This window comes from Mobula hypostoma, chromosome 3, assembly GCF_963921235.1.
Source record: "Mobula hypostoma chromosome 3, sMobHyp1.1, whole genome shotgun sequence".
NCBI lineage: Eukaryota > Metazoa > Chordata > Chondrichthyes > Myliobatiformes > Myliobatidae > Mobula > Mobula hypostoma.
This window is the reverse complement of record NC_086099.1, coordinates 169,609,646-169,629,998: the sequence shown is the minus strand read 5'-3', so window position 1 is coordinate 169,629,998 and position 20,353 is coordinate 169,609,646. Positions and strand designations below refer to the sequence as shown.

Below are 20,353 nucleotides of genomic sequence, written 5' to 3'. Positions count from 1 at the left end.
GAAGGGCAATTGAATACTGTATCAAAATGATGTATTTTTATGTTTTAGCAACACACATCAAAGTTGCTGGTGAACGCAGCAGGCCAGGCGAAGAGGCGCAGTCGACGTTTCAGGCCGAGACCCTTCGTCAGGACTAACTGAAGGAAGAGCGAGTCACTCTTCCTTCAGTTAGTCCTGACGAAGGGTCTCGGCCTGAAACGTCGACTGCGCCTCTTCCTATAGATGCTGCCTGGCCTGCTGCGTTCACCAGCAACTTTGATGTGTGTTGCTTGAATTTCCAGCATCTGCAGAATTCCTGTTGTTTTTATTTTTATGTTTTATTGATTTCACTAAAGCATTCGACAAAATGCAACATGAAAAATTATTTCAAATTCTCGCTAAACTAAACATTGATGGAAGGGACCAACAACTGCTTCAAAATTTATATTGGAACCAAATGGCGGCAGTAAAAATTGATGATAAATATAAGCAGTTGGACTAAAATTCAAAGAGGAGTTAGACAGGGATGCGTTGCCTCACTGGAGTTATTTAATATCTATAGTGAAATGATTCTCAGAAATAGAAGAACTAGATGGGATAAAAATTGGAGGTGTTAACATGAACAATATAAGATATGTAGATGATACCATCCTAATAGCAAGTAATGCAGAAGACCTACAAATCCTCCCAAAGTAATATAACCAAGTGCTGATTTTGGTCTAACCATCAACTATAAAAAACCAAATGTATGGTAATATCAAAACAGCAGGATACTCCCAACTGCCAATTGTACATCGGTAACCAAGAGATTGAACAAAAGACAAGCTTTAATTACCTTGGTAGCTTTATATCACAAGATGCTAGAAGTAAAGTAGAAATAAAAAGAAGAATTGCCATTACCAAACCCAACTTCCAAAAAATGAAACCCATTTTTATCAACAGACACATTTCTATATCAACAAGGCTTAGGCTACTGAAATGTTACATCTGGTCAATCTTGCAGTATATGCTTCTGAAACACGGACTATAACACCAGAACGCCAAAGAAACTTAGAAGCAACAGAGATGTGGTTTCTTAGAAGAATACTGAAAATATCATATAGAAAAAGGGTAACTAATGAGACAGTACTCCAACGTGTCCATACAAAAAGATCTTTAATGAGAACATTAAATGAGAGGAAACTTGAATTCCTGGGCCATGTCACCAGAAAGGGAGAAATAGAATGCCTTACATTATAAGGCCGTATGCTTGGAAACGCGGAAAAGGAAGGCAAAGAAGAAAATATATGGACACTGTGAAAGAACTACAGATCTAAGTGTGCGAGATATCATTGACGCTGCGTGGGACCGTTCTATGTGAAAAGCCATGATCGCCCAAGCGTGTAACGCGCAAGGCACATGGAGAAGAAGAAAAAGAAGCACCTTTTGATGATGAATATCTTTAAAAAAAGGGAGATTGTAGTCCTTTACCACCTTCACAGGGTAATTAAGGATGTGTGATAAACATGGTCACGCCAGCAACAATAAATGGGATAATGTACCAGTTATTTACCAGTTTCTGAATAGTGTAAAAAGGCAAGATTGAGTAAAGACCCCAAATAATCTGTAACAATAGTAAAATATTTTTGGATGTCAAGAATATTTGCCACTGTCATGGGTCTGAGCTGTTTCCGCCGGCTGCCACCTGGTTTATTTGCGCCAGCTGCCCAGTGCTCACGTGCAGCTGGTTGCCGGGTGACAGTGAAGATCAACATTCCAGAGGAGGAGAACCAAGTCCCGGAGCGAGCCGCGGGGGCGACGCCAGCTATCTGAATTCAATCACTCCCAAAGTGTCACTGTAATTGTAAAATAAACTCGTCATGCCGGCAGTCCTCCAACCCTTAAAACCTGTATATAAGGGAAGGTTCTACGATACGGATCCCGCGTTATATACAGTATGTAGATATTTTCCCTTCTCAGTATTTTCTATGCCATTTGTCGTCAAGTACAACTTTAATGCGATTCCTTGAATTGCTTGCTGTCATTTTTTTTTGTCTTGGGATGACATAAATCAACAGTAATCCTTTGAACTGAGAGGTCTAACACAAATAATGGCCGCAGACTTGCAGTAATTAATGTTTGTTTTGCAGGCGGGGAAATTAGTGCCTATTACTGGAAGCGTTTTGGAATGTCTGACAGAAATTCAGCCCAGGGTACGTAAATGCAACAGCAGTCATAGAAGCAGAGAAGTATAGGTAATACTGATGCCTAGCATTTACACAACGGGAATGCATCTATCTGACACAGTTAAACCGCAGAAAGATGTAGTTTCAGAAAAGGCGGTTCATCAGAAAAGAGATTGATCAAAAGATAATCAAATGCAATGAACAAGCCTAGATGGATTGGACATGAGGGAATAAAGAATGGCATGCGTAATGGAACAAAGTGAGAGATCGAAGGGCGGTGTTTTGCATACCATGCGTACCATCTTTAGTATATTAAGTGGTAAGAAAAATTACTGACTCAATGAACCTGAAAAGTAACACGAAAATCTTTTTCTGAGGTAGAATATTGATGGTTTTCTTGGAAATGTTTTTTTTTTAAACATGGAAAATGCTTTAAGGATGTTTTTTTAACCTCTCGGTCAAGATTTTTTTTTAAGTTGAGGAACAAGCAACATTTTATATTTTCAGGAATCCAAAAGAGTACGTAGTTACGTAAAAATTCTCCCTTCCCCCATGGTTCCTTCAGAGTAAGTTTACAGGCACTCCCAGTTCACACTTCTCTTTCATTATCTAAACTCGAAACTGAATTCATCAACTTTAGTTAACTTGATTTCTGCCTGTATTAGTCAACGATCTGAGATATCTTTTCAGGTTGCTTGCTTTGTATTCCTTTTTCCCTCTCCTGATCTGCTGACTTTCAATTTGCATTTCACAGCCTACATTGTTTTTTTTTGCCTGTGTTATATGTGTTTTACGCCTATGTTCTCATTCTCTAACTCCTCCTATTCACTCATTGACCAGATAATTTTGTTCACAGCCTATTCTCATAGTCATCCTATTTTAATCCTATCAGGGACACCCCTCTCCCCCACCCTTCCTCTCTTCTTTCCCATTCTTATTTCTGATTAAATGTCTTTGACTTGTTTCTCTTTCCACAGACACTGCTTGACTTGCAAGTATCTCTATCATTTTCTGTTTCATTTAAGATTTACAGCATTTGCAGGTTTTTTAAAACTTTTATGACTTCATCTGAAGGTGGTGCATTTCATCCTCAATACCTCTGTCCAGCTGCTGTTCTTTTTTCACACTTCTCTATTCACAATGATGCTCCCTTCTCTTTCTGTGCTAAAATCCCTCTGACTTTCAAGCCCATGGCTTTAGATTTCCCAACCTGCAGATTTCCCTTGGGTTCAGAGAATCATTAATCTGAGCAATGTCGGACTTTGTGCTCTTGCTGAGAGGAATGCTCAAAACCAGGAGTCATCAAGTAATACAGCACAGAAGCAGGCCCTTCATCTCAGCTCACCCATACCAACCGAGATGCCCAGATAAACTAGTCCCATTTGCCTATGTTTGACCCATATTGGTCTACTCTGAACCTATCCTATGCATATACTTGTCCGAATGCATTTTCAATGTTGTTATAGTACCTGTCTCAACCACTTTGCCTGGAAGCTCATTCCATATATATACTCAGTGGCCACTTTATTACGTACAGTACACCCGTACACCAATGCAAAGATCTAATCAGCCAGTCACATGGCAGCAACTCAATGCATAAAAACATGCAGACATGGTCAAGAGGTTCAGGTCATTAACAGGGACATCCCGCAGACAGCTTATGAAACTTAAGGCATCCCCTTGTATGGAAGACCAGCAGTTGCCCATGCTGCCAGTCTCCCCTCTCCACAACACCGATGTTGTCCAAGGGAAGGGCAAGGGCCGATACAGCTTGGCACCAATGTCGTCGCAGAGCACTGTGTGGTTAAGTGCCTTGCTCAAGGATACAACACGCTGCCTCAGCTGGGGCTCGAACTCAGGAACTTCAGATCGCTAGTCCAATGCCTTAACCATTTGGCCACGTGCCCACAGTTATGAAACTACGTCTACTACTTCTGAAACAACAGGAATTCTACAGATGCTGGAAATTCAAGCAACACACATAAAAGTTGCTGGTGAATGCAGCAGGCCAGGCAGCATCTCTAGGAAGAGGTACAGTCGACGTTTCAGGCCGAGACCCTTCGTCAGGACTAACTGAAGGAAGAGTGAGTAAGGGATTTGAAAGTAGGAGGGGGAGGGGGAGATCCAAAATGATAGGAGAAGACAGGAGGGGGAGGGATGGAGCCAAGAGCTGGACAGGTGATAGGCAAAAGGGATACGAGAGGATCATGGGACAGGAGGTCCGGGAAGAAAGACGGGGGGGGGGGGGAGACCCAGAGGATGGGCAAGGGGTATAGTCAGAGGGACAGAGGGAGAAAAAGGAGAGTGAGAGAAAGAATGTGTGTATAAAAATAAGTAACAGATGGGGTACGAGGGGGAGGTGGGGCCTTAGCGGAAGTTAGAGAAGTCGATGTTCATGCCATCAGGTTGGAGGCTACCCAGACGGAATATAAGGTGTTGTTCCTCCAACCTGAGTGTGGTTTCATCTTTACAGTAGAAGAGGCCATGGATAGACATGTCAGAATGGGAATGGGATGTGGAATTAAAATGTGTGGCCACTGGGAGATCCTGCTTTCTCTGGCGGACAGAGCATAGGTGTTCAGCAAAGCGGTCTCCCAGTCTGTGTCGGGTCTCGCCAATATATAAAAGGCCACATCGGGAGCACCGGATGCAGTATATCACCCTAGCCGACTCACAGGTGAAGTGTTGCCTCACCTGGAAGGACCGTTTGGGGCCCTGAATGGTGGTAAGGGAGGAAGTGTAAGGGCATGTGTAGCACTTGTTCCGCTTACACGGATAAGTGCCAGGAGGGAGATCAGTGGGGAGGGATGGGGGGGACGAATGGTCAAGGGAGTTGCGTAGGGACCGATCCCTGCGGAATGCAGAGAGGGGGGGGAGGGAAAGATGTGCTTAGTTGTGGGATCCCGTTGGAGGTGGCGGAAGTTACGGAGAATAATATGTTGGACCCGGAGGCTGGTGAGATGGTAGGTGAGGACCAGGGGAACCCTATTCCTAGTGGGGTGGTGGGAGGATGGAGTGAGAGCAGATGTACGTGAAATGGGGGAGATGCGTTTAAGAGCAGAGTTGATAGTGGAGAAAGGGAAGCCCCTTTCTTTAAAAAAGGAAGACATCTCCCTCGTCCTAGAATGAAAAGCCTCATCCTGAGAGCAGATGCGGCGGAGACGGAGGAATTGCAAGAAGGGGATGGCGTTTTTGCAAGAGACAGGGTGAGAAGAGGAATAGTCCAGATAGCTGTGAGAGTCAGTAGGCTTATAGTAGACATCAGTGGATAAGCTGTCTCCAGAGACAGAGACAGAAAGATCTAGAAAGGGGAGGGAGGTGTCGGAAATGGACCAGGTAAACTTGAGGGCAGGGTGAAAGTTGGAGGCAAAGTTAATAAAGTCAACGAGCTCTGCATGTGTGCAGGAAGCAGCACCAATGCAGTCAACAAGCTCTGCATGCGTGCAGGATAACGAGCTCTGCATGCGTGCGTGACTGCACATTGATTGCTGCTTGTAATTTCCATTCTGTTAACGTGTTTTTGGGCCGACTGAATGATCTAATATTTTTGCTATCTCCTGGGGAATTTGGCAAGGTTTGGAGTGGATTGTGTGGCTATCATTTCTTAATGGAAGAATGTAAACCCATGGTTGGTTCTGTTACTCCTCACCGAATAAAAGGTTGAGCAAGATTGAAATTGATGAGGACAAGAGCAGAAGACAAGCAGGTGTTCAGCACTGTGTGCCTGCAGTCAGCTGGAGGAAGGGGCAGGTTCGATCGCCTCTTGGTATAGCTCGTGGCTGTAGTACTGTTTTTTTGGGGGATTTTGTGCTTTGATATTTAATGTCCTCAGTGTTGAATGTGCTCCGCAGTTGTGGACTCATTTTTAGAGGACTCTGTGGTTCATATTCCATATGTTCTGGTTACTTCCTTTTACTATTTGCACAATTTGATCAGGGCGATTTGGTGCGGAACTGGCTGAGGCCTTCGGTCATTGACAGAGCTGCAAACTGAACTGACACGGTGTCATGGTCCCGACTGAATAGCAGCAGGCGTCCAAGTTTGGCACTCCAATTCCCTGGAGTGTGGTTAGCTGCTGCTGTCCCCTTAAGACCCAGACTGCCAATTATTACCTGCCACGTTCCTTCGTGGAAGGTCTATACTTCAAGGCTCCGTGCTGAACACTCAGAGCACAATTGTAAGAGTTCCCTTTCTAGTACTACTGTTTGTGATCTTGCCTTTGGATTTCACTCGTGTCATCTTGCTTATTTTGAGTCTGAGTTAATTCTACACCTTGCTCAGCACTTGGCCTCACCACCATGCATAGCTCTCTCTTTACAGCACGATTGAGCCGTCATGAGCCCAGCTCAATATGAATATCTGTGAACCTCATTGGCCTACCAAGGAGCAACTGCAGGCAGACGTGACAACATACTTCAGGAGATCCTCATTACTCTCCAGAAGCTCTCCGACTCCAGTAAGTAGGATCCGATTTTGGCTGGGGCTTCTGCCAGTTCTGGGCAAGTTCAAACTGGAGACTCCATTAATATTAATGAGAGATTGCTGCATCTACCAGCTTCTGAGCAGTATGAGAGTAACCCAAAAGTATGCTGAGGACTCCTGGTACAATGCTCATTCACCTTTGAGTTACAGTCTTCCAAGTTCCTGTCAGAATACAACATGGTAGCCTATATCATCTCACTCCTTACTGGAAAAGCCTGGGTCACCATACTCTGGGAGTATTCACCCATCTGTGTGAGTGCAGACCTCTTCAGAGAATTTGAGGAGGGTGTTCTACCACCCTGCCAGAGGTCATGGATCTGTGATAGCACTCCTCAACTTGCACCAGGGGAATCGGTCTGTGGCCAATTATTCCATGGCATTTCGTACCTTGGCCACAGAGACCAGTTGGAATATGGAAGCACTAACTTCTCTGTTTCTTATGGACCTGATGATATGACTCAATAATCGATTAATGGAAAGGAAAAGGGATAGACAAAGGGGATTATTCCAAGGAAACTCTTTCCCTCCCCCCTCCCGACTCTCCTCTGTCCTCTCCTATTCCCTGAGCTAGGGCCCCTCCTTGACTGCTGCAAATCCCTGCCTCTGAGGAGCCCATGCAATTAGGCTGACTAGGCCCTCTTAAGCCGACTGAGAGAGAAGGATAGAGAGGTGCTGCATTTACTGTGGAGAGGCTAGACATTATCGGACCTCTTGTCCCAATCTGCTGGGACTGTCCAGTGGAGGGAGTGCCATGACGGTTGCTACCCTCACCCCTGGTTCAGCTCCATCAGGATTGGTCGCTTTCATGGGGAGACCAAGAACATTCCCTAGCCACCTTTATTGACTCTGGTGCAGCAGGGAATTTTTTTTGGACCTTGGACTGGCCAGTGGATTGAAAATCCACTTTTTGAATCTCTCCCAGCAGTTTGTTGCCACAGCCCTTGGTGGGAGACCAGGCTGAGGCAGGTCAACTCTAAACATCCCTGCTCAAGCTCAAGATTAGTCAGAATCCGCTGTACCATTGAGAGCATACTCACCAACTGCATCTCAGTGCGGTATGGCAATTGTCCTGTATCGGACCGCAAAACACTCCAGCGTGTGGTGAAAACTGTCCAGCGGATTATCGGCACCCAATTGCCCACCATTGAGAACATCTATCACAAACGCTGCCTGGGCAGGGCGAAAAGCATTATCAAGGATACATCTCACCCTAACCATGGACTTTTTACTCTCCTCCTATCTGATAGGTGCTACAGGAGCCTCTGCCCCTGCACCAGTAGGCACAGGAAGAGCTTCTTCCCTGAGGCTGTGACCCTGCTGAACCTCACATCACAGCACTAAGCAGTATTGCACCCATATTGTACTGTCTCAGTACCTTTATATTTGTGTGCTGTAGCACTTACTTTTTATTCACAGTTATTTTGTAAATAACACTATTCTTTGCACTTCTGGTTAGATGCTAACTGCATTTCATTGGTTTTGTATCTGTACTCGGCACAATAACAATAAAGTTGAATCTAATCTAATCTAATCTAATCAATCCAGCTCTATCTCATTCGCTCCCCAGAAATATCATTCATTCTGGGTCATTCCTGGCTCTCATTCCATAACCTGAGAGTCAATTGGATTACTGCCATTGCTCTGGGTTGGTCAAACCAGTGCAAAAAGAAATGGCTCCAAAAGGGCCTAAGACACCTTCCGAGTTACTTCCCAATTCACCTCCCGAGTTTACTCTGAGACAACCTCCGCGAGTATTTTCGACATGCCTTCAGGAGCACCTAAAGGGGAAGAGAACCCTTCACCAATACTTCCCAGCTCTGCAGTTGTGGCACCCACCTACTGGAACACCGACTTGATGGTGCTCCGAGCCCAAGAGCAACATGGGCAGATCCGGGACCTCCTGGATGTTTTTTCGTTCCCGTTCATTTGGAGGTGTTTGTCTAGTTACATGCTTCGAACCTGGCTGGGCATCCAGGGTTGGCTTGCACCCTAGAGTTCATTCAAAGATGTTACTGCTCGCCAGGCATGACTAAAGATGCCTGGGAATCTGTCTTAGTGTGTGATTCTGAACACAAAATAAAAGACCCAAGTCCAGTTCAAGGTCTTTTTCAGCCTCTCCCTATTACTTCTCGCCCTTGGTCCCACATTTCTATTGAATTTGTCACCAGTTTTCCAGCATCTCGAGGTGATACAGTAATCATGGTGGTCATAGACTGGTTATTCAAGGACTGCCATTTTGCACCCCTTAAATATAATCATCAGCCTGATGTTACAGCATGTCTTCAGGATTCACTGTTTCCCCCAGGACTGTCTCTGATCGTGGCCCCCAGTTTGCCTCTAGGTTTTGGAAGGCTTTTTGTGAGCCCTCTGGGGCCTCTGCCAGTCTGTGGTCCGGGTTCCATCCGCAGACCAAAGAGCGAATGGAGAGGCTCCACCAGGACCTTGAAAGAACACTCAGATCTCTAGCCTCGAGGAACCATACCAGCTGGACTGACAACCTGATCTGAGTGGAGCTTCCACACAACACACTTCAGCACCCGTCTATCGGGATGTCCCCTTTTGAATGCTAATTTGGGTACTGTCTCTACTATTCCCAGAACAAGAAGCGGAGGTGGGGGGTTCCATCAGCAGACCAACTGGTCCAGAGGTATTGCCAGAAATGGGTTAAGACAAGAGAGATGCTGTTGGTCAATTCACAGCAATAACAAGACCAGGTGAACTGCTGGAGAAGATGGACCAGCACTTCTTCCTGGTCATCGGGTCTGGCTGTCAACTAGAGATCTCCCCATGCAAGTGCAATCCAGAAAAATCACCCTTTCTTACATTCCTGAGATCCTGAGATATTTTAATCCAGTTAACTATTGTCTCCAACTCCTGAGCACAATGTGCATTCACCCCATATTCCACTTGTTAAGATTTCTATTGCTATGCTGTGAGGTAGTTTATATTAGCAGTTTTCTGTAAAAGCAGTGTGTCCTGCTGGAAGGAGTGTTTTGGCTTCAGCTAAGATAAGGAGCCATGTTGTCCAACTAAGGAATATATGTCAGCCAGTCAGGATTGTGGTTTGGGGTCTTCAGGTGGGTGCAGTGGAGTGGGGGAGAAGGGAAGATGCTAAGAATGCCATTAGAAGGAGAGTCCCCGTTGCAAGAAGTGCTTTGTATGGATGAAGGGCCAATACTCCTGAGAAAGCCAGTTTGTTCAAGATGGTCTTCGAGGGGAGTTTGGTACGTGGTGGGTGCTTTCATGCAGACTATTGATCCAACGTGTGAATAAAAAGATGCACTCCATGTTGCTCTAATGTTATGTGTACATTGGACTGGTTTATCTGTAATGGGCCCTTTTATTTCTCTTTTCTTTTTTTCTGTAACTGTTTGTTAAAGATGAAAATTTAGTAAATATGCATTCTTTATAATTTTGTGCTGATGTCCGATCTCTTATTTCTGGGCTGCCTATAACTGTGTATGGGAAGTATTTACACAGCTTTCACTCATATCGATGTTCCTGTTTGGTTGAACCCCAAATCATACTGATCCAAGGTATATATTGTTAATGAAAGATGGCATTCTCATCGCTGAGTCATGTGACTGTTAGCAGAGGTAGCTAACGAACCAAGTCCGTATACAAACCCTGGTGAGAGGGTTACACACATAACCCACCTCAAACACTGGAGTGCCAGCCCATTGGTTCCGGTTCCCAAACCTCTTCCGTCTCCCAGAAATGTTGAGAGACAACCTACGTACACAGTCTGGTGGCTTTTCAACACCGGCATTGTTCAAGGTAAAAGGCAGTAACCCATGCATTGGGAGTGATATGGCCCAGAAGAAAGAAGGGTGGATTACTTCATGGGATATCCTGGACTCTACCTTGGTAGAGGACTTACACCAGCACCATCCTGACTGCCCTGGGTCATCAGGAGCCGGCTATGGCGAGGGTGTTCTGTCATGGTCCAGACTGAATAGCGGTAGACATCTTGTTTTGGCACTCTAATTCCCTCGAGTATGGTTTCAATTTCATTGGCTCAAGGTCCATAAGACCATAACATCATAAGACATAGAAGCTGAATTAGGCCATTCAGCCCATTGAGTCTGCTCCGCCAATCCATCATGGCTGATCCCAGATCCCACTACCCCCCTTACACCTGCTTTCTTGCCATATCCTTTGATGCCCTGACCAATCAGGAAACGATCAACTTCCACCTTAAGTACACCCATGAACTTGGCCTCCACCACAGTCTGTGGCAGAGCATTCCACAGATTCACTGTCCTCTGGCTAAAAAGATTCTTCCTTACCTCTGGTCTAAAAGGTCACCCTTCAGTTTTGAGGCTGTGTCCTCTAGTTCTGGATATCCCTACCACAGCAAACATCCTCTCCACATCCACCCTATCTAGTCCTTTCAACTTTCGGTAGGTTTCAATGAGATTCCCCCCACTGCATTCTTCTAAGTTCCAGTGAGTACAGGCCCAAAACTGCCAAATGCTCCTCATATGTTAACCTCTTCCTTGTGAACCTCCTCTGGACTCACTCCAATGACAACACATCATTTCTGAGATATGGGGCCCAAAACTATTGACAATACTCCAAGTGTGACCTGACTAATGTCTTGTACAGGCTCAGCATTATCTCCTTGTTTTTATATTCTATTCCCCTTTGAGATAAATGGCAACATTACATTTGCCTTCTTTACCACAGACTCAACCACTAAGTTAACATTCCGGAAGTTTTGTGTGAGGACTCCTAAGTCCATCTGCACCTCTAATGTTTGAACCTTCTCCCCATTTAGTCTGCACTATTGTTCCTTTTTACCAAAGTGCATTATCAAACATTTCCCAACACTGTATTCCATCTGCCACATTTTTGCCCATTCTTCAAATTTGTCTAGGTCCTGTTGCAATTACCTTGCTTCCCCTCCACCTATTTTTGTATCATCTGCACACATTACCACAAAGCCATCAATTCCATTATCCAAATCAGTGACAAACAATGTGAAAAGTAGCGGTCTCAAAACTGACCCCTGAGGAACACCACTTGTCACTGGCAGCCAACCAGAAAAGGCCCCTTTTATTCCCACTCGCTGCCTCCAGCCATTCCTCTATCTTTCCAGTAAAATAGGATTTTATCTTGTTAAGCAGCCTCATGTATGGCACATTATCAAATGCCTTCTGAAAATCCAAGTAAATGACATCCATCGCTTCTCCTTTGTCCACTCTACTTGTTACTTTCTTGAAGAACTGTAAGACAAGATTTCCCTTTACAGAAACACTCCTGTTCCTTGACACTCATGGACCTCTGGCTCACTGCTAATCTCTTCCACAGTGAAGACTGATGCAAAGTACCCATTAAGTTCCTCTGTCATTCCTTTGTCCCCCATTACAATCTCACCAGCATCATTTTCCAGCGGTTCAATATCAACTCTCACCTCCCTTTTACTCTTTATATAACTGAAAAAACTTATAGTATCCTGCTTTATATTATTGGCTAGTTTGCCCTCATATTTTATCTTTTCCCTTCTTATAGCTTTTTTAGTTGCCTTTTATTGGAGTTTACAAGCTTCCCAATCATCCAACTTCCCACTCACTTTAGCTACCTTATATGCCCTTCCCTTAGCTTTTATGCAGTTTTTTACTTCCCTTGTCAGCCAGTGTTACCTACTCCTGCCATTTGAGAACTACTTTTGTGGGACCTATCTATCCTGTGCTTTCTGAACTATCCCCAGAAACTTCAGCCATCTCTGCTGTGCCATCATCCCCTCTAGTATTGTCCTCCAATCCAGCTGGGCAAGCTCCTCTCTTATGCCTCTGTAATTCTCTTTATTCCATTGCGATACTGATAGATGTGGCTAATGTTTTTCCCTCTCAAATTGCAATATGAATTCAATGATATTATGATCACTGCCTCCTAAGGGTTCGTTTGCATTAAGCTCCTGAATAAGATCTGGGTTATTACACAAGACAAAATCTAAGATAGCCCTTCCCCGAGTAAGCTCAAGCACCAACTGCTCTAAAAAGCCATCTCATAGGCATTCAACAAATTCCCTGTCTTGTGATCTCACACCAGCATGATTTTTCCAATCCCCTTGCATATTGAAATCCCCCATTGCAATTGTGTCATTACCCATATAACATGCCTTTTCCAGCTCCCTTTGCAAACTCAACCCCACATCTTGGCTACCATTTAGAAGCCTATATATGATTCCCATAATTATTTTTTCACACTTGCAGTTTCTTAACTCCACCCACAAAGATTCAACATTCTCTGACTCATGTCATCTCTTTCTAAAGATGTAATTCCATCTCTTACCAAAAGAGCCACACCTCCGCCTATGCCTTCCTGCCTGTCCTTTCGACACAAAGTATATCCTTTGATGTTAAGCTCCCAGCTATGGTCTTTTTTTAGCCACGACTCAGTGATGCCCACAACATCATACCAACCAATCTCTAATTGCGCCACAAGTTTGTCCACCTTATTCTGAATGCTACACATATTTAAGTACAGCACCTTCAGTCTTGCATTCTTTGCCCTTTTGAATTTTGCCTCTGTGGTACAATTTAACTCTTTGCTCTGTCTGCATTTGTACCTAATTATTGGCTTGTCCTTCCTTACATTCATGTTACATCCATCATCTACTTGTAAACCTGCTGGATCATCCTCAGCTCTATCATACTGGTTCCCATCCCCCTGCCATATTAGTTTAAACCACTCCCAATAGCTCGAGTAAACCTGCCCACAAGAATATTGGTCCCATTGGGATTCAAGTACAACCTGTCACTTTTGTACAGGTCCCACCTGCCCCAGAAGAGATCCCAATTATCCAGAAATCTGAATCCCTGCCCCCTGCTCCAATTCTTCAGCCACACATTTATCTGCCACCTCATTCTATCCCTATCCTCACTGTTGCATGGCACAGGTAGCAATCCCAAGATTACTACCCTTGAGGTCCTACTTCTCAGCTTCCTTCCTAACTCCTATTATTCTGTTTTCAGGACCTCCTCCATTTTTCGACCTATGTCATTGGTACCAATATGTAGCACAACTTCTGACTGATCACCCTCCCTTTTCAGGATATTGTGGACACGTTCAGAAACATCGTGGACCCTGGCACCTGAGAAGCAAACTACCATCTGCGTTTCCTTTTTTTGTCCACAGAATCTGTCCCCCTAACTATTGAGTCCCCTATTACTGCCAAAGGCTCAGCTGCTGTTGCTTCCCCCAAGTAGGTCATTCCCCCCCCCACAACATTTTTCAAAATGGAGTACTTATTGTTGAGAGGGATGTCCACAGGGGTCTTGCCAATATCTGATGTTCCCCCTTCCCTCTCCTGGTAGTCATCCATTTATCTGTCTCCTGTAGCCTTTGGTTGATTATCTCTCTGTAGCTCCTGTCTATCACTGTTTCACTTTCCCTAACAAGCCGAAGGTCATCGAGCTGCAGCTCCAGTTCTCTAACACGGTCTCTAAGGAGCTGCATCTCGATGCACCTGGTGCAGATGTGGCTAACAAGGAGGCTGGACCTCTCCTGGAAATCCCACATCTGACACCCAGAACAGAACACTGGCTCTGTAGGCATACCCCGTATTCTCTCAGGAGTTAAATAAGAAAAAAGAAATAAGGAATGAACTTACCTACTTACCTTGCCTGTTCTCGCTGAAGCCCTGCTGAGCTAAAGCCTTACTACTCTGACGACGACTGCTCCCGCAATGATCACTCTGCTAGGCAGGAGGCAGGAGGCAGTACCCCTCTTTTATAGAAACTGGGATCTTAAAGCTCCTCGCCGGACCTGAGTGGGAATGCTGTCTCTGTCCCTTTAAGACTCAGACTGCCAATTATTGCCTTACATATTCCTTCATGATAAGTCTGCACTTAAAGGCCTCGTGCTGAGCTCTCTGTGATCTATCATAAGAGTTCCATTTCTAATACTACTGTTTGTGATTTTGCCTTTGGATTTTGTGTCGTCTTGTTTATTGCTCACTTTATGCTGTTTGTGACATTGTGACATTGTAAGCGGTGTGTAAGGAAGTGGAAGCGAGGCGAGTGGGCAGCAGTCAGTGCCAGGGAAAAACCAAGCCCTAGCTGGCCGGCACTCTCATCCATTCTGCTCTCCAATGGACATTAAATTGGACTACATCCGACTCCAACGAAATACTCAGCGGGAGTACAGAAATGGACGGAATCCTGAATGCTGCCATTCAGCTGTTTATTTATGTAACAGTTTTTCCCCCCAAGCCATCGGACTACCAACCTCCTGATCTCTGCTCTACCTATTGTCTTGTTTGTTATTTATTGTAATGCCTGCACTGTTCTGTGTACTTTATGCTGTTCTGGGTAGGTCTGTAGTCTAGTGTAGTTTTTGTGTTGTTGTACATAGTTCAGTGCAGTTTTTGTATTGTTTCATGTAGCACCATGGTCCTGAAAAACATTGTCTCATTTTTACTGTGTACTGTCCCAGCAGTTATGGTCGAAATGACTATAAAAAGTGACTTGACTTGACTTTGTTTTTTTTATCATGTGTTGGGTGTTTGTTATTTTCTTTAAATGGGTTTTATGGTGCTTCTTTGTTTTGTGGCTGCCTGCTGTAGGACAAATCTCAGGGCTGGTTACTGTATACATACTTAGATAATAAATATACTTTGAACTTTGCTGTTCAGGCTAAACGTCAGAATGGGGATGAAAAGTGATCTAAGTGACTTTGACCATTGAATGATCCCAGAATCTGATGTTTGAGTATCTCAGACACTGCCGATCTCCTGGGAGTTTCATGCACAACAGTTAAAGGCTTACAGAGAATGGTGCGAGAAACGCACAAAAAAAGGCATCCAGTAAGCAGCATCTCTGTGGGTAAAGATGCCTTGCTAATGAGAGTGGTCAGAGGAGAATGGCCAGAGTAGTTCAAGCTAACAGGAAGGTTACAACAGTGGTGTGCAGCACAGCACGTCGAACCTTGAAGTGGACGAGCTGCAGTGGCAGAAAACCACAGGCGTACACTGAGTGGCCTCCAAGTATATACTACTGTATCCTCCGTGTGAAAAAGTCATTGCTCAGGTTCCTAATAAATCTTTCCTCCCTAACATTAAACCTATGATTTTCAGTTCATGACTCCAGAAACTTCGGAAAAAGACAATGTGCTTTTACCATTTTTGTGCTCCTCATAATTTTATATACCCTCAGTCTCCTATGCTCCAATGAATAAAGTCAAAGCCTGCCCAACCTCTCCCAAAAACCCAGTCCTAGCAACATCTTTGTAATTCTTTTCTGCACTCTTTTCAGCTTAATGGTATCTTTCCTAAAGCAGGGTCACTAAAACGGAACACAGTTTTCCAAGTGCAGCCTCTTGTACAACTGCAACATGTTATTCCAACTTTTATATTCAGTGTCCTGACTGGTCAAACCCGTGTGCCAAAAATCTTCTTCATTATACTTCTCTACCTGTGGTAGACCTAGTGTCTCTCTGTTCTACAATTTACCCCAGGGCCCAATCTTTCACTGTGAAACTCTTATCCTGCTTTGTCTTCCCAAAATGCACCATTTTACGTATTTGAATTCAACTCCATTTGAAAAGGATATCAGCTGCTCTTGCCAGAATTTAAGATGTGATATCTATTTGGTGATGTAAAAAAAGTATGACAGGGCAAAACCTGACCGAAAAGGATACCTTGGCACCAGCAAGAAGAATCTCTAATGTGCATACCTGTACTAAAGTTGTCACATTCCAGGACACATCATTCCTTAATCTTGCCCTATCACAGAAATAAAAGATTTACTGTTTCAATGGTTCCATTTAATATCAGAGAATGTATACAATATACAACCTGAAATTCTTGCTCTTCACAGACATCCACGAAACAGAAGAAAAATCTCAAAGAACAAATGACAGGAAAACTTCAGAACCCAAAGACCCCCCTCCAGCAGCAAAGCATCTACCCTCTCCCCTCTCCCTTCCCCTACTTGTTCTAGCAGAAAGCATCTGCCCCCACACCACCCACCATGCAAGCAATAGCAAGGCCCCCAAAGAGACAATGACTGAGAGTCCATCAAAAACCACTCCATGGAAATCCGGAAGGTTTGGTCACAATACCTTGTCACATCTATTAGACGTTGACTGAAAGCCCTCATTTTTCTTGTACAATAATGTCTATGTCAGCAAATCTATTTTCTCAGTATGACCATGATTTTTCATTTTACAATGAAGCATCCCTTCTGAATTATTACCAATTCATAATGAGATACCAAAAACAGAAATGGAGTTGGAAGATCTCACCCTATTCAGAGCTGTAGGACTAGGGATGGATTTTGAAAGGTGGAATGGGGTGGGTTTAAATTCAACGAGCAGACAACAATCTTTTTTTAAAAACTCTCTATGTAGAAAGTACTTGTACGAGTTAGATTGATTTTTTTCAGAGAATAATACCATACAGTACATAACATTGAGACATAACATGATGTAAACCAACATCTTCTGGAGGGGAAATTGTGATTTGGATCACAAAGCATTCCAGCTTTTAAGGTTTACTCATGCCATTTCTAAGTCTGCTGTACATTGATGTTATTTGCTCACAAGTACAATATGAAAGTATTTTGTGGCTGCAAGGATGATAAAAGGTGAACTATATGGAGCTGGAAGTTGTTTCATTTAGCTTTTCTTTGGACACTAATTAGGCCAGATACAGGCAGCATTTATTTTACATTCAAAGCCCTCTTGACTTCAGGGCCCATGAAGGGAGACCGCCAGGAGTGAAACTGAAGCAATCTGGAGAGATAAACATCCAAACATCCATCCACCCTCACCTGGTTCCATCTGCCCAACATCCATCCACCTTCACCTGGTTCCATCTGCCCAACATCCATCCACCCTCACCTGGTTCCATCTGCCCAACATCCATCCACCCTCACCTGGTTCCATCTGCCCAACATCCATCCCTTACCTGGATCCACCCATCAACCACCAGCCTCTGTCTCTACAATTCCACCTCCCTCCTCACCACCACAATTCCTTTCCATCCAGCTCTGCCAAAGTCAAAGTAAAATTTATTATTAAAGTACATTTATGTTACCTTATACTACCTTGAGATGAATTTTCTAGCAGGTATTTACAGGAAGATAAAGTAATACAATAGAATTTATGAAAAGCTATACATAAAAAAGACAAACAACCAATATGCAAAAAACAAACAGAGCAAATAAAATTAATAATACTGAGAACATGAATTGTAAAGGATTCTTGAAATTGGGTCTGTAGGTTGTAGAATCAGTTCAGAGTTGTGGTGAGTGAAGTTATCTATGCTTGTTCAGCTGCCTAATGGTTGTGGGGTATTAACTGTTCCTGAACCTGGTGGTGTGGTACCTCCTGCCATGTGAGAAGAGAACACGGCCTGGATGGTGAATGTTGCTTTCTTGTGGCAGTGCTCCATGCAAATATGCCCAATGGTAGGGAGGGATTTGCTTGTGATAGACTGTGCTGTATCCATCAATTTCTGTGAACTTTTCTGTTCCTGGGTTGTGATGTAACCAGTTAGGATACTCTCCTTTGTGCATCCATAGTAAGTTTTTGGTGACATGCCAAAGTACACAAACTTAGAGCTAACCATTGTGACTTCTTTGTGATGGCACTTACGTGCTGATCACAAGCCCGTTGCTCTGATATGAGAACTCGAAGGAATTTAAAGCTATTGACCCTCATGGGCCCCCAACTTCTTCCTCCTTTAGCTGATAATCAGCTGTTTGGTTTTTGCGACATTCAGTGAGAGGTGTCGTGGCACCTCTCAACCAGGTTTTCTATCTCCCTGTTATTTTTTTTTCTATCCGTCTCCTCCTGTCATTTACCAGCCTCTGCTTCAACACTCGCTCCCTCCTCACCTGCTCATCATCACTCTCGCCCCACCACCCCAAAATAAATCTGGTCCTAACCATGATCTATCAGCCTCACTCACTTTTGCATATATTTACCGGTTATATTCTCTCTCAGTTCTCAGTTTTGGTGCCAGGTCTTGACAGAAATATCGACCATTCCCTTGCCTCCACAGGTGCTGCCTGCCATTTCAAATTCTTCTAGCAATTTTATTTTTGCACTGTATTCACTATTGCTTTAACCTTTTCCATTTACTGGGCTTTGTGGCACACTGCCTGCCAATCAGATGGATCAGGATTGGCTTTGGCAAGACTTAGTATTTTCCTCATAGTTTGAACAATAACCTTGTGAGCTTATCAACTGAGAAAACTTTAGTTCAAATGAAAGCCTGTATTGTCGCACTCTTTGGGCATTCATTAGAGAACTCAAATCCACAATAATGAACCACTGTGAAGATTGTGGTGCAGATGTCCTGGAACAGCTCCAATTCCAAGGATGTTACAATGCTTTCAGTTCTGTGCCACAATCCCACACGTGTGGAATGTGGATTCTTTCGTATTATGAAACAGGTAAACATGCTCCTAAAGGATTGAATTAGTCTGTCAGTTTCTCAAAGCCTCTATACTCTGAAAGCACCATTTCAGACAAATGCTCTTGCTGGCTTTTTTAGTTGCTCCAGGATATTGTGTTTGAAGCTGACAAATCCAGAGCCAGATAACACAAATAGCAGATAAAATTAATTGTCAATGCAACTGTTCTCGTGACATTACCTAAGATAGTAGGGAATCCGATGGCTCTTTTAGAAATAGCCATGTGGGATTTTTATTATTTGGTTTGACATATCCATTATGGATGAAAGGTTGTACTTATAAAAATGTAGTATGCTTAAATACTACGTTATCAATATGGATTATATATTTTAGCCAGAGGGTCATGGATTTATGGAATTCATTGCCACATACAGCTGTGGAGGCCCGATCATTGAGGGTGTTTAAGGAGGAGATTGATAGGTATCTAATTAGTCAAGGTATCAAGGGATATGGGGAAAAAGCCAGAAATTGGAACTAGGTGGGAGAATAGTTTAGCTCATGGTGGAGTGGCGGAGCAGGTTCAATGGGCCGAATGGCCTACTTCTGCTCCTTTGTCTTGTGATCTTGTGATTAATGATTAAGAATTGACCTCAAATCTCCTAAATTAAATTTTTCTAAATAGTTTTGAAACGGGTGAGTGAAGATAGAACTTTTTTTGCAGCATATTATTTTATTTTTATAAATATTTTCAGTGCACTACGTTCAACATTATTGGTGTTGAAGCCTTAAAGCAGTATTTCAGCTTTGAGTAATTTTATTTGGCATTACAAATACTGCAGAATCTGATTTAAATGCAAGTGTGGTATGGGAAAGCAAGTACAAGTGATCAAATTGCCTAATTTGTGGTGGACTTATTTTATGGCAGAAAAATAAAGAGTTTTTGTTGGTGGCTGGACTACACCCTACTGAAGTTCCAAAATTGGATTCCTTTATATACATTAACTTGCTAAGGCATACTATATTCTTTCAGCATTCTCACCAAGCCAACACAATAATATATGCTTAATTCCCGGGATGGCGGGACTGTCATATGTTGAAAGATTGGAGCGACTGGGTTTGAATACACTGGGATTTAGAAGGATAAGAGGGGATAAGATTATTAAGGGATTGGACACGCTGCAGGCAGGAAGCATGTTCCCGCTGATGGGTGAGTCCAGAACCAGAGGCCACAGTTTAAGAATAAGGGGTAGGCCATTTAGAATGGAGTTGAGGAAAAACTTTTTCACCCAGAGAGTTGTGGATCTATGGAATGCTCTGCCTCAGAGGGCAGTGGAGGCCAATTCTCTGGATGCTTTCAAG

At 43.6% G+C, this 20,353-nt stretch overlaps 1 protein-coding gene across 2 annotated transcripts in view; it reads left to right on the top strand.

The window, feature by feature from the left end:
* Positions 1-1,733: 1,733 nt before the first annotated feature.
* Positions 1,734-20,353, top strand: part of efhb (EF-hand domain family, member B) — a 68,676-nt gene continuing 50,056 nt past the window's right edge. The window contains exons 1-2 of one of the 2 annotated variants that reach the window (XM_063042363.1): positions 1,734-1,913; positions 2,109-2,171. In XM_063042363.1, coding sequence (XP_062898433.1) covers positions 1,839-1,913; positions 2,109-2,171 — 138 coding nt within the window. In that variant the 5' untranslated portion in view covers positions 1,734-1,838. Of the gene's footprint in view, positions 1,914-2,108; positions 2,172-2,226; positions 2,464-20,353 lie in introns of those variants that run through there. The other variant, XM_063042364.1, reaches the window with a different exon arrangement.